The following is a 12,911-nucleotide window of genomic DNA, read 5'->3' on the forward strand; positions in this document are numbered from 1 at the left end:
GAACATATAAATTTTAAAACATTAAAATCCTGAGATATCTGAATGTGGGAGTCGATTGTAAGTTATGGTGATGACTTACTTTTAAAATAGATACAAGCAAAACTCATGACCGAAACCAATATAAAACCATGCGAAACTACAGAGTAAAATCTTACCTGTTCTCGTACAGCTATGCCATGAAATACAGGCAACACAGTATCCATGTGTATTTCTCTTCTTTCAAGTGTTTTTGCACAGAATAAATAGTAAATTTAGATTAAAAAAATACAGAAATACAATCTGTAATACAAAATGTCTTCGCTCTTTCAAAATCAACACGTTTCTCTATCCCAGATGAGCCCGTGTTTAGAACGGATGTTTGTATTGTACGTCATGTTGCACATATATACACATTAAATAAATTTTTTAGCAAAATATTAGTTCTTTCAAGAAAATATAGCTTTATAAATGACATTGCTAGATTGCCAAGCCGAAAACGTGGCCTGGACATGACAACTGGTCTTATTTTGAATGCATTTTTGTGCATAATAATTGCAATCGTAAATTTAATTTTTTGCAAACATGTATCACTTTACAAGAAGTGAATGAATAATTCGCTTGATTGAGAAATTAGGACACAGCGGTAATTCAATTGTTTTTATTCTCTTGACTTGTTTTCACGCGACTTGATGATTTTATTAGAGCCACGTTGGATTTAGTCTAAAATGTTTCAGGTAGTTACGTAAAAATAACGTTTCAAAAAAGGACAATCTTGCGGAATTTTTTCCCGTGTTAAATTAAAAGTCAACATCATATTCAGCCCAGTTTAATTGCATTATCTTGGGGAGCATTTGAAGAGTGCGCTGCTCGCGGAAACCACTTTTAAATGATGTTAAAACTTCATCACAGTTCAGATGAGAAGGGATCATCTAGCTCGCAGATGACAGCATCGTTGCGTTCTAATATTCTAGGAATTGTTTTCTTGTAAAATTCATTGAGGATGTTTGCTGTTGATGCATCAAGACTTGTCAAAGATTTCTAGAGAGAATAATATTAAAGTTTTCACACAAGATTAAATACTTTTAAAACACAAGAATACGAAACGACTTATAGGAATATTTCCTACGAGACTAACCTGAAACCGATCATTACCAGATTTCAACAAGGAAACAAGAGCCATCTCTGCGGCAAATTTCAATGATGTGTTTTTTTCTTTCGATAAAGGAAGTAATCCAGAAATGGTAGATTTAAGAAATGATACTGGTATGTCATGTATCTTCTCGGAAATATAGTAGATGGCGTCACAAGTCAAAACTTGAATATCCAAAGATGAATGTTGTATTCCCTACACATAAGAAATATAGTGAAAAAAAATAAGAATGGTATTCCACCATAACCCACCGTTAACCTTTGTATGAAATGATTTATTTGCAAGATCAATGATTTGTACTAGACCTTAGTTATTGATGGAATAATCTCCTCAGGAAAATCTCTTTCTTTTACACAGTTGACAGCTGCGTAGCCCAAGCATTTTATTGCTGTTTTACAAATGGGAATCTAATAACAGATAGATCATGTATGATCTCAATATTTTCTTCAAACATAGATATAAATACAAGGATCACGAAGACAATTTCATGGATTAAATCAGTCTTCTTACCCGGTCGTTTGAAGAGAGTGTGTTTGTCAGTTGAAGTAAAGTTTCGAATAAATTAAGAAAAATCAATCTTTCACAGCAATCATAAAACAACGCAGATATTGTTAGACATCGACCATGACGTAATGTCCACTCAACCGTTGAATCGCTCACTTGAAAATAAATTTGTAGTCATTTACAATAAAGATCACGGTAAACTGTGATCAGTTGAAATCTGTGCTACGAGATCAAAGCATACCTAAAATATCAGTTTTCACCAAACTGGTTAACTCGTCATCAGGAGTAATTCTTGCCAAAGCCCCAAGACACCCAGCAGAAGCAATACGAATAGTTTCCTTCATAAAAAACACAAATGTTAAAACACTTGGACGACATGATAGCAGTTTACAGTAAACGGTATTTAATAAACCAAGTTGGTAATATTGAACATACCTCTGCATGACTTTGGAACGAAAGCAAGGTTTGTGTTAAATTTTGCCGAACATTGTCTCCCATCTTATTACCAACACTGAACAGAATTCCACGCAATGCCTGTTCTATAGTTTCTCTATATTAAAGATCGGTGTTTTAGCAAAATTTAGCGTTTTTAGTTTTGTGATTGCCATCATACAAATATGGAAAATCAGTAAAGTCGGCAAACCTGATTTGATTATCTTCTGTATTTTTTATTCCATTGTGCAGTTCAGTAAATAGAGGATCAACTCGGGAATGCAGTTTAACTAAATGTTGTAAAGCTGTCGACGACTGTTCACGGACTATTTTGTTTGGATCATTTAACGCCTTTATGAAAGTTGTTTGCAGCTGGGGTAAGAAAGGTTTTAAGACAATTCCTACCTGGGAATGAAACAATTAAATCAATATAGCATCTCGTTAAAATGTATGAAAGTAATGGAAGTTATAAGCTGTATATAATTTGTTATAACCAAGTTATAAAAAATGACGTTAACATTTACCTTGACTAAAAGCAATCCCAAGGTCTGAAGTACAGCCACTTTAACATTCCAGCTGAAACGGTCACCTAAGATGCGTATTAGCGGTCCAGTAATACTGACGACTGAAGGTTTAAGGGCCAATGCTGATGTCAGTTTTATAACCTGACCCAGTCCTTCAGCCGCGTCTTGTTTAACATCAGGAGCCCCATTGAGAATTCCTTCCCGAAATATCGGCAGTAAAGGGGTAATGCCCTGAAAGAATATTTTGAACAAGATAATCGTTGTAAATGTATTGGTGAAAGTCCACCTAGCATGAACATCTAATGTAATGCCTTAAAGGCTTATTGAGCAATACGTTTCAAATTACCTTGGGCTTCGGAAGACAAAAGCCAGGAAGTTCATAATTATCCTCTAGATCATCAGATATATATCTGATAGCTCGACGAACATGAGGAATGTGTTGTATTTGTTCCGGTGGACCAAGTCTCTAAATGAATAACATGGAAACATTCTCATATTGATTCAATTCGCCTGAAACAAATTATTTATTGTCGTTTTCGTGAATTAACCTTTGTTACGGCGTTTAAAGCATTCCAACTGATCTCAACAACTTCATGGTCCGAATCGTTGAATCGTGATATGATAGAATGAAGCAACGCAGGAGTGTATTGCGATAGATCTGCCTTGGTTGACGTACAATATGAATGTAACAGATTTAGAGCAGCCTACAAGAGGAGTACAAGAGGATAATGAGTAACATATAGGCTGCTGTCATTTCCGGTATAAAACTTTACCTTTCTTATCGAAATTGTTTCATCTTTGCAATATTTCATCAAAACATCCAACACAATTTGAGTTCCTGAATCATTTCGAATTGCCAATATCAGTGTTCGAGAGTTCTCCAAATTCTAACAACATCAACGAAGTGGATGTGAGGTATACTTTGAGAATGATCTGATAACGAAGTTTTAAAAGAAAAACCCAAATAGGGCACCACAGGGCTTTAATTCAAATGAACTTAAATATTTCCTAACGCTTGAGATAATTGCGTTGAGAGTAATTTCTTATCATTAGGTAATCTTTTTTTCAGTTGATTGCTTTCATTATTTAGGAACAACTGCGATATTGGCGATGCTCTTAACTAAGTTTTGGCTGGTTGCAATTGTACTCACCTGGGACTGTTGATCAGGAGATGAAACATGGCTGATTGATCGTAAAAGAGCAGGAAGGATGTCAGACAAATGATCAGTTAAAGCGTCTCCTGCAACAGACGACATGGACGCCAAGGCTTGGGTATTCACAGGTGCGGCGATAAGCTGCAATGAACAAAAAGGAACCTATGAAATCTGATAACTCTGTAAAATTACCCAATCACTACGCAGTGGTAGTGGAAGTCGTCTCCGAACAGTGGCGAGGGCAAGTGTGCTCCAGATTAGAACAAGAATTACTATCGTGGTCTCGTGGTATAACAAATTGATTTACTGATATTGAAGATGGTTTCATGAAAGACGTATGTACCTGAGGAATGATAAACGGTAGAACCTCTTTACTTCGAACTGACATGATCTGGCGAAGTCCATCCAAAGTGTTCTCATGTTGATCAGGATCAATCTAATAAGTTCGTAGAATATTTTAAAATTGAACCAAACTATGACACGATCAAATCCAGAGCTTACCAGTTTCACAAGAAGAATAGGAATAATGTCGTTGATCGCTTTGACTCCGATTGTTTTGTACAGATTATTGAACGTTTGAGCAGCACAGCTTCTGACCTCTGCCAGTGGATCACACAATGCATTGCGAACTGTGGGGATAACCGAATCCACATACAACAAAACCTAAGAGAGTTAAAATCATGAAACACTTCTGATATTCCCGCTGTTATGAAAACAAAAATTAATTCCGAGTGTTATACACTATAGCACACCAGTACATTCATTTTCATACTAAATAATTTTCCCTTTTCGGTGTAAAAGCAAGTGAAGTCTCAGTTGTACCTGTTCTCTGCTTGTTGAGCCAATGATCTCACTCAGACCAATGCAAACTCCTTGTCGCTCAACGGCTTCATTGCTTTCCAACCCTCGCTCTAAAATCGGTATAATTTCAGGCAATATCCTCTCTCCCAGCTTGCGTACAAGATCTCCCAGTGTTCGAGCAGCGATCTAATAGGAAAACAAAAAATAAACATTTTCGTCGCATTGGATCAAATATTATTACTTTGATTACGATTTATCTATCCTTATTTTTGCACAAGATTTCGAGCTTGTCATGTCACAATTAAAAACTCGACATCAAACACCAACCTGTCGTTTATCCAGACTAGTGCTGGCTAAACAGCCCAGTAGTAATGAAAACAAAGTTGATAAGATTTCTCTCAAGACTCGGGGTGTATTGGGTACGACAACTTTCCACACATGAAGAGCAGCTTGACGGACTGGTAACGAGACATCAGAGCGACCCATGTACAGCCCTGATAACACTCGATTACGTCTCTCATATCCCAAACAGTCTATGATCGCCTGAGAAAGAAGAAACGTTGAGCGAAATCATTGAACTATACGCAAAATTGGGGGGAATGGAAAGGGGAGTTGTAGATTACTTTTCTTCAAATGCGTAGTCTAACCCACCTGATTTGAATGGGAGGTTCCAAAGTTATCATCTTCCTCTCCTTCTGTCGTCATCTTGCCTGAAACACCCGATATCTTATACAACAAATCTCCCATTAACTGGATGGAAGATATACGTATCCTCCAATTATCATCAAACAATCCTTGTTCTAACTGAGGTAAGAATACCTCAATGGCTGTCGTTGCATACTGACTGACGATCCTTTGACCAGCCTTAAGTGAAGTACCACGTACGAACTCTGATTCATCTGAAAGTCCCTGTGTATAAAAAATAAAACACATTTCTAACATCCTAAAACATGAGTAATAAATGGTTCAAACGCTTTTTTAGAAATAGTAGATATACCTTGAGTATAGAAGGAATGATATCTCCAACAAAAGGTGTAAATTCTGTGCCAAACGTCGACGGCAGATAAAGATAGAGCATTAAATATCCTTCTTTGATATGTGCTGCAATATCAGCCCTCTCTGTTGCAGAGATCACATCTGGCATCAACTGTGAAAGACGTTCAAAACCCAAACCGCACAACACCTCACTCAAACCTGAAAAGACAGGTTAGAGCTTTATGATAAAAACTTCGCGTTGTGACGCTGTTTCCGGACATAGTAGTACAACGTTATTTTAAAGGTCTTTTCTGAAATCTGCAGTCTGTGTACTAAGAAGCTAGGAAAACTAACCTTGTGCCGCACCAGAGCGATCAACACTACTTGTTTCAGATATCAAAGTCTCCATCAACCATGGCAGAAGATCTGAACAATTTCCTTCTCCCAGTTCTTTGACAAGAGCCCCAAGAGCACGTGCTGACACAGCGCGAACCTGGGGGGGCAGAGTTATTTGGTTAAACAAGAACTCTTTCTAAAGTTGATTGGATTACAAGAAGTAAACCTACCTCAGGGACTGGGTCTAATAAAGCTTGCTTAAGACCTGGCATTACTGAAGACAGATATGGATTAAGATCCTAAAAAATATGAACGATTTAAAGCTTAGACATCCTGTTTCCTTTTTTGAAACCCGAAAATTTCTAAATACATTAGACTTTGAATATCTCGTACTAACCTTCTGATCAGTCAATGAGTACATATTACCAATGATTTGTGCCGCCATTTTCTTCGTCTCTGTAGATCTAGACTCAAGAGCCCGATGAATGATGGGCATAATTATAGCTAATGACGGCGCATCAATCACATGAACAAATGACGTCATTAAGAGAACTTGAAGCGCTTCAGTGGTTTTCGATGTTGGGTCACTCAGAGCTTCCAGAAGAACAGGGGAAATGGCTAGAAATATGGAATGAAAATGATTGCATGACGTACAACTATAATATCCGCGAGTGAAGACAGTCTATGCTGGCCAACCTTGTATTTCAGGATTTCGTATGACAGAACCAATGTGTTTGAGCGCTTGAGCTGCAGCTTTCTGTACTTTGATATGAGAGTCTGTCAAGACTTCGATCAATCTTGGCACAATGTTGGGTAAACAAGAGGAAAGTTGCTTTGGGGCGCAATACGCCATCGCACCAAGCAGCTCAACACTCCCTGACAAACAAAATTTATCGAGCAGCGTAAGATAAATGAAAATGGTAACCCAACACAAGAAAAAGATTTTCACCTGTCTTTGTTCTCCAGGCATCTTCTGTGAGTGCTTTAAGTAGCGATGGTAAAACAAGTTTAACTCCATGAGCACTCAGATTCCTCATCATAGCTCTGGCCGTGTCGTCTGTTGCCTGAAAATATTGACCAATCAAATTTCATAACTTTATCATGTGATAACTCTATCAAATGAACCAGTCACAACGCAATAGATTCACCTAAGGTGCACTATAAATGAAAAGTTGCGGTTGACAACTGTATATAGACTATGGTATTTAAAGCTTATAAAACAAGTTACACCTTTCGCATACAAATTTTTGATCAACTTACATCTCTGACGAATTGATTTCCATCGCCAAAACAGAGTAAAAGATGAGGAAGGACATGAACTATGTATGGCTCAAATAATCGTCCAAGGATGTGGCAGAGAAGTTCAAATGCAAATAAAGCTCCTGTTCGCCAGAAAAAAAAGATGATGAGCAAGAAGAGAAAGCTATAATTATTCCTCTACAATGGTCAATTAACCTTCTCTGTGTCTGTAGTTCTTTTTATCTTGTATAGCGTCTTGCAAAGTTGACATTATATTCTGTTGTTTTAACGACAATATCCCCAAGCCTTTCACAAGAGAAGCTAGCCCATACGCCGCTCCACGACGCTCGCCATAGACTGTTGAGTCTAGTAACTATACAAGAGATAAATGAGAGCAAAATCAAGCATCACTCTTCATTGAAAACGACAACAAACTGTTACAACTAACTTTTGTTAAAAGATTTTTTATAATATCGGGTGCTTCTTCCTTGATTGCTGGGACAAGAGGAGGAAGACAGTTTGAGACCGCCTCCTGAACCTGGAAATAAAATACGAATTTATAGTAAGTCATTGCAACGTTGAAGAAATATGATGCAAAGAGAACTCACCTGTTGAGACGGTGTCGACAGAGCGCTAAGTAGTTTATCTATTATTGGATGAACCTTAATTGAAACAAAAAATTGTCATATATGAACTGCGAATTAAAAAAAAAACTAATTTTTGCGAACAAGTACAAGTCCATGAGCAGAATCCAAAATATCCACAAAAATGGATATTTAAAATACTCACCTTTGGATCTTCTTTGTCAAGATGTTTTGCTAAACATCCCATCAATATGATAACGGACTGGCGAATAGTGTCATGTGAGGAGGAATCTGGAGCTTTATCAAAGAACTCTTCAAATATTTCCAACAGAGATGAGGTATTGTCCTAACACAAAGGAAACATTGATATTTAAAGCGCAAATGATAAATCTTGAAAGTTTGTAGAACGTGATAACCTTATACCTTTCCCAAATGATTGACGGCAGCCAATGCAGCTTTTAACATTTCCCCTCGAACATGTTCATTGCAATCCCCGAGGGCCGTGGGGACGAAAAAGGTAAATAATTTAACGACCTAGAAATTAGTAAATAACAAATTTAGGTTTTTCTGGAGTGAATCCAAGCATCAAGACTATGCCATTCACCTCGTCATCTGTGAATAAAGTAGCCATGTCACGAAGTGCCTTCGCAATCCCGCGCCTTTCCTTCCAACGATCTGGATATTTGTCTCCAACGATCCTTCCAAGTTCATCTCGCTTCAGGGCTGGAAGCTGAAATAATAACTATTCTGAACTTTCTAATTCAAACTTATCACGGAGATCTGCATCTGTATGATCTAGTCTGCAGATAAAAATATAAAACACGTACCTTTAATTTGGCTTTGTAAACATCAATAAGTTGCACCAAGATCTCATCCGTGATACTTGGATGTTCTTTTACAGCCTCACACAAGGCAAGGCTAGCAGACTCCTGTATATCATCCACATCACATATAACATCCTGCGCCAGATTGCGACATAATCCCTCTTGGACAAAATATCCCATTTCGTTCCAAAGTCTAAGAAGATGTTTAACATTCACATCATATAATTAAATCACTAAATCATCTCCGATGATTTCAAATTACCAAAGCAGAACTGTACAAACCTGTCTGCGAATTTTGATGTTTCACTATCGCTGTCAAATCTTGTCGTCCAAACTCTTTGTACCACCGGATGGACCTCCACAGAATCTTGTTCCATGTTCGGTAAAATTAAGTTTAGAGCTTGAAGACATTGTATAGCAACATAGCGAAGAGATGAGACGGAGGAATAAAGTGACGAGAGAAGAACATTGATTTCTTCATCTGAAGCAATCGTACAGCCTTCCTCGCCACTTGAAGATTTCGATAACTCTACCATACTGACACAACCCAGGCGCTGGAAAAAATAATTAACTATTAAGTTATCGCCACATTTTAACTAAAAAAATCAGTTAATAAAATCAATTTTATGAATTGTTGCGGTCTTTTATTTGAAAAGGAATTTTTAAACTCGAGAATTACAGTTTTTGTTTCACAGTAGGTTTATTATTAACCGAAACTTACTTGTATTTTAGAAGTTGTGACGGAGTCAGAATGGTGTTGAATAATTTCTGTAAGCAATCTCAACATTTCCGCCCGAGGAAGGTTGCTCGGACCAGTCTAAGAAAATTACATTTGATATCAATGTTATACTGTATAATTACAAAGTGTTTACTAACCAGGAACTAAATGATGGTGAAATCTTGTAGCTAGTACTGTACCTCACTATATCGTTCATCAATATCCTCTTCACGCATGCGCAGTCTACAGTGTTGCGCTAAAACTTCCATTGTTCTTTCTTTAACATCAACACTCAGGGCAGAGTTTGTTAGAATACAACGAATCATTGGAAAGCAGAAGGAAAACGTCGTACACATTAACAGTTCCTTTTCATCACCCAGCCTAAAACAGAAAATATCACGAGTAAGACTCTTAATAGTGAATTATCCTCTAAATATTGGATGAAGAGAGTAACCTTATCCATTGTGACAGCCGCTACATTCTCACCTGGCAGATTTTAAGCTTTCTTCGGACGAAATAGTTGTGTTATAAAGATCGTTAATCATTCTCTCCACCCCAGCAGCCAAATATTTTTCTTCCCAACGTAAACGCAATGGACAACGAGCTTGGTGCAGTTGTAATGTCAGCCATGTTATACATTCACCTGGAAAGAAAATGCGACAAGAATGAATTGGAATAAATTCCAACTTTTAGTTCCTGCACATTTCATTTGATTTAAATTGAGTTGAAGGGTTTTTTAATAGCACTGTTATATTCCTTGCTTTGATTAGTTCAACATAATATTCTTGTAAGTTAGCATGGTGACATCAATAAGTATTTCATGAAGAATATTGCACTGATGAAGGCCCGGGTTAACGGACCGAAAGCTTTGCAGTATTAAATACTTACGTGGTGTACCTACAAGTTAATTTACTAGTTAAACATATATATATATCAGAATAATATTGTCAAACCTACCTAAATAATGAATTTTCTTTGGAAACACGATATCTCCAAGCGTGATAAAAACGTGCAGAACACGTGGTGCAGCCAAAGGGGACTTAAACAGTGACGTAATAGATTGAAGTAAGATAGGGATGTGTTGTCTCAACGAAGGAGCTTTCGTAGAAACAGCTGTCTGAGCCACCAGGCAAGCATGACTGATTTCTATATCGAGCTGAAATGATAATTTATAAGATAAACAATTTCATTGGAATTCTAACTTCGTGTATACGCAATAAACTTACTTCTTCAATTCTTTTCCTAACTTCATTTTCTTTCTCGAGTTGTGCCATCATCGCTTCACGTTCTTTCTTCGTCATTTCAACATTTTCACTTGATATCTTCTTTTTCATTAATTCCTGAAACATATTTTCACTTCATTTTCACAAGCAGTACTAACAAACATCAAGATATACTGTAGACTTTCTTGTACTTATAATAAGCACCAATTGATTGAATAATTCCTGACAAACCTTCCTGAGTTGCAATTCCTCCAACTGTTCCTCGTAGGAATACGCTTTCGACTCTCGCTTCATATTATGATGCTGAAATCGTTCACCTTCCTTTATTCTAAAAAAAACGTTGTCAGTCTCTGCACTTTGCTGACTCTGGTAGTAAACGCTTTAAAATAAATGACTTACTCCATGACCCTCGACTGATCGTATAGAACACCTTCTGGTGTATTGAAAATTCCAAACTCCTCGTCTGTCACAGTTTCGAACTTGGAATTTCGCAACGTTTTTATGACGTAAGCCATCACGTCATCAAATATAATACTCTCCGCCTCTATAAGTAAAGTTCGTATGAGGGCTGGAAGTACCTAAAATATAAGATATGTTTGTGGTTAACTCCTGAGTTTTAGTTCACGCAGAAAGAGAGAGAAACAACAGCCAACGTCAACAAAACCAATGCTAAATGAATCCAAGAATGCTTGTCTATATTCATTGAGAATTTCAAAACCAACCTTTACATTTTTGCTCGACACAAACATTTTCAATATTTCGTCTTTATTTTTTTGATCAATTCCTCAATATTCAACTTGAGTTGCAGAGTCAAATCTCTCCACAGAGTTGGGTTGGATGAAGCTAGATGTGAAAAATATATTGGATGAACCTATCGGATATATACAGTTATTATTGCCACATTTAAATAACGAATATGAGATATTAAATAACACTGACTGTACCTATAAGTGGATGATGAGCGTCTTCTAAAACGCAGATCATAACGCTCGGAGCATATTTCTTGTCGTCACGATCTTTAAGTGGGATGGTGACAATATTCTCAAGAACTGAAGCAAGAATTCTTGGTGAGAAGTTCACTGTGTTTTCATTTTCGACTTTTTGATCTGAGACCACTTCAGTTTTCCTGAGCATTGATGAGGTGACCTAAAGCGAGGGAGGTAGGCTAAGACACGTTCATTTCTCCTGAGAAATGCAGGTAAGACTGGGACGCAACACAACACAAACCTCTGAACTATTTAAAAGTTCTCTGAATTTCTCAAGCAGAATCATTTGCAACTTGATTCCTCCATCCTCCGCCAAGGAGCACAGTTTTGAAAAACAACTCTTCGCTTGTTGGCGAGTTTGATAATTCTGATGTGTCAGGGTGAACACCAGACCAGAGAACCACCAGCTAAGAGAGACACCAACATTAATAATAAAACAAACTCGATTATTTTCCACTAACTTTGGATACCTTGCATTTTCAACACCGATTTTCTCGTCAGGATGACTCATCAACTTTTCAAGAATCAGGTGCAGCTGGTGGAACACTTAAGTGAAGAATTTTATTGAAAAATTGAGTCCGAAATAAAAAATGTAAAGTGGAACTACAAGATATGCTTTCTTACCCACTTCTGTAACGCTTGAAAGGAATTTAGTAGCAGTAAATATCTGACTCTTAGAATCAAAAACACAGTCCCAAAATGAACGAAGTTTTGAATCTGCAAACCAATGGATGGATTATTACAGATCTATTTGAAAACAATATAGTTCTTAGATAAATGAACATACCAATTTCAACATCTGATTGCCCAAGTTGTATCAATATTAACGTAGCTGTCAGTGCTTCAGAAATAACACTTGGTTGATGACTTTGAGTGAACACTTTTTCTACTGTCTAGAAGTATACATAATATAGGAAAATATCACAACTGGTGTAGTTGGTGAATAACATCATTACAAATGATAAAATGGTAAATAAAGCCTGTGTCTTATAATATCCTGCATTAGCCTGATTACTGGTATCATAAAGACAATCAAACTTACCTTCAGAAGTTGCGGTATTGTTGAAACTGCTTGATTCAAAGTATTACCTGAACAAAAAATTAATATAGGTTGAGAACATCACAATTTATTCATAAGAAAAAAAATATCATTCTGAATCCCAACCTCTACAAGATGCTGCAATACAATTAAAGATATCCTCCTCTGACCATTGAACTGGACTTTTTGTTCAACATGGCTTTCTAAAGAGATGAAGGAACAATGTCATAACTTCTGAATTCTGACCAGAGACTCTTATTCAACTTTCCATGTTAAACTACACAGTACAAATAAACCATACCTCAAACATTTGAAACAGGTTGCCAGGAACTTTATTGGTGATATGTAGACACCATTTCTTCAGCACAGTTAATGCCTGGACAATTACATTCTCATTAACTGAAAAAAATATATCAGAAATGTATAAATTTCCTTTTGAATGA

At 36.9% G+C, this 12,911-nt stretch overlaps 1 protein-coding gene across 1 annotated transcript; it reads right to left on the minus strand.

The window, feature by feature from the left end:
• Window positions 1-502: 502 nt before the first annotated feature.
• On the minus strand, window positions 503-12,616 carry LOC114542888 (eIF-2-alpha kinase activator GCN1-like; the record flags this gene model as incomplete). The annotated part of the gene is given in 48 exon segments (XM_028562269.1): window positions 503-1,017; window positions 1,115-1,324; window positions 1,435-1,536; window positions 1,640-1,788; window positions 1,875-1,971; window positions 2,069-2,183; window positions 2,277-2,470; window positions 2,590-2,820; window positions 2,936-3,055; window positions 3,138-3,293; window positions 3,363-3,476; window positions 3,741-3,884; window positions 4,087-4,179; window positions 4,245-4,406; window positions 4,566-4,730; window positions 4,872-5,087; window positions 5,196-5,453; window positions 5,542-5,738; window positions 5,874-6,012; window positions 6,086-6,154; window positions 6,253-6,473; window positions 6,552-6,731; window positions 6,805-6,919; window positions 7,116-7,237; window positions 7,311-7,467; window positions 7,543-7,632; window positions 7,703-7,756; window positions 7,884-8,024; window positions 8,102-8,212; window positions 8,283-8,408; window positions 8,506-8,695; window positions 8,785-9,056; window positions 9,224-9,319; window positions 9,421-9,601; window positions 9,707-9,863; window positions 10,178-10,376; window positions 10,447-10,560; window positions 10,675-10,771; window positions 10,843-11,021; window positions 11,166-11,212; window positions 11,215-11,286; window positions 11,388-11,589; window positions 11,671-11,836; window positions 11,900-11,975; window positions 12,054-12,146; window positions 12,217-12,322; window positions 12,472-12,518; window positions 12,595-12,616. Coding segments are annotated over 48 exon segments (6,699 nt in total), but the record flags the coding sequence as incomplete, so codon positions are not given.
• Between the last annotated feature and the right edge of the window lie 295 nt (window positions 12,617-12,911).

This window comes from Dendronephthya gigantea, unplaced genomic scaffold (genome assembly GCF_004324835.1).
Source record: "Dendronephthya gigantea isolate DGI-Jeju-01 unplaced genomic scaffold, DenGig_1.0 000410F, whole genome shotgun sequence".
NCBI classification, from domain to species: domain Eukaryota; kingdom Metazoa; phylum Cnidaria; class Anthozoa; order Malacalcyonacea; family Nephtheidae; genus Dendronephthya; species Dendronephthya gigantea.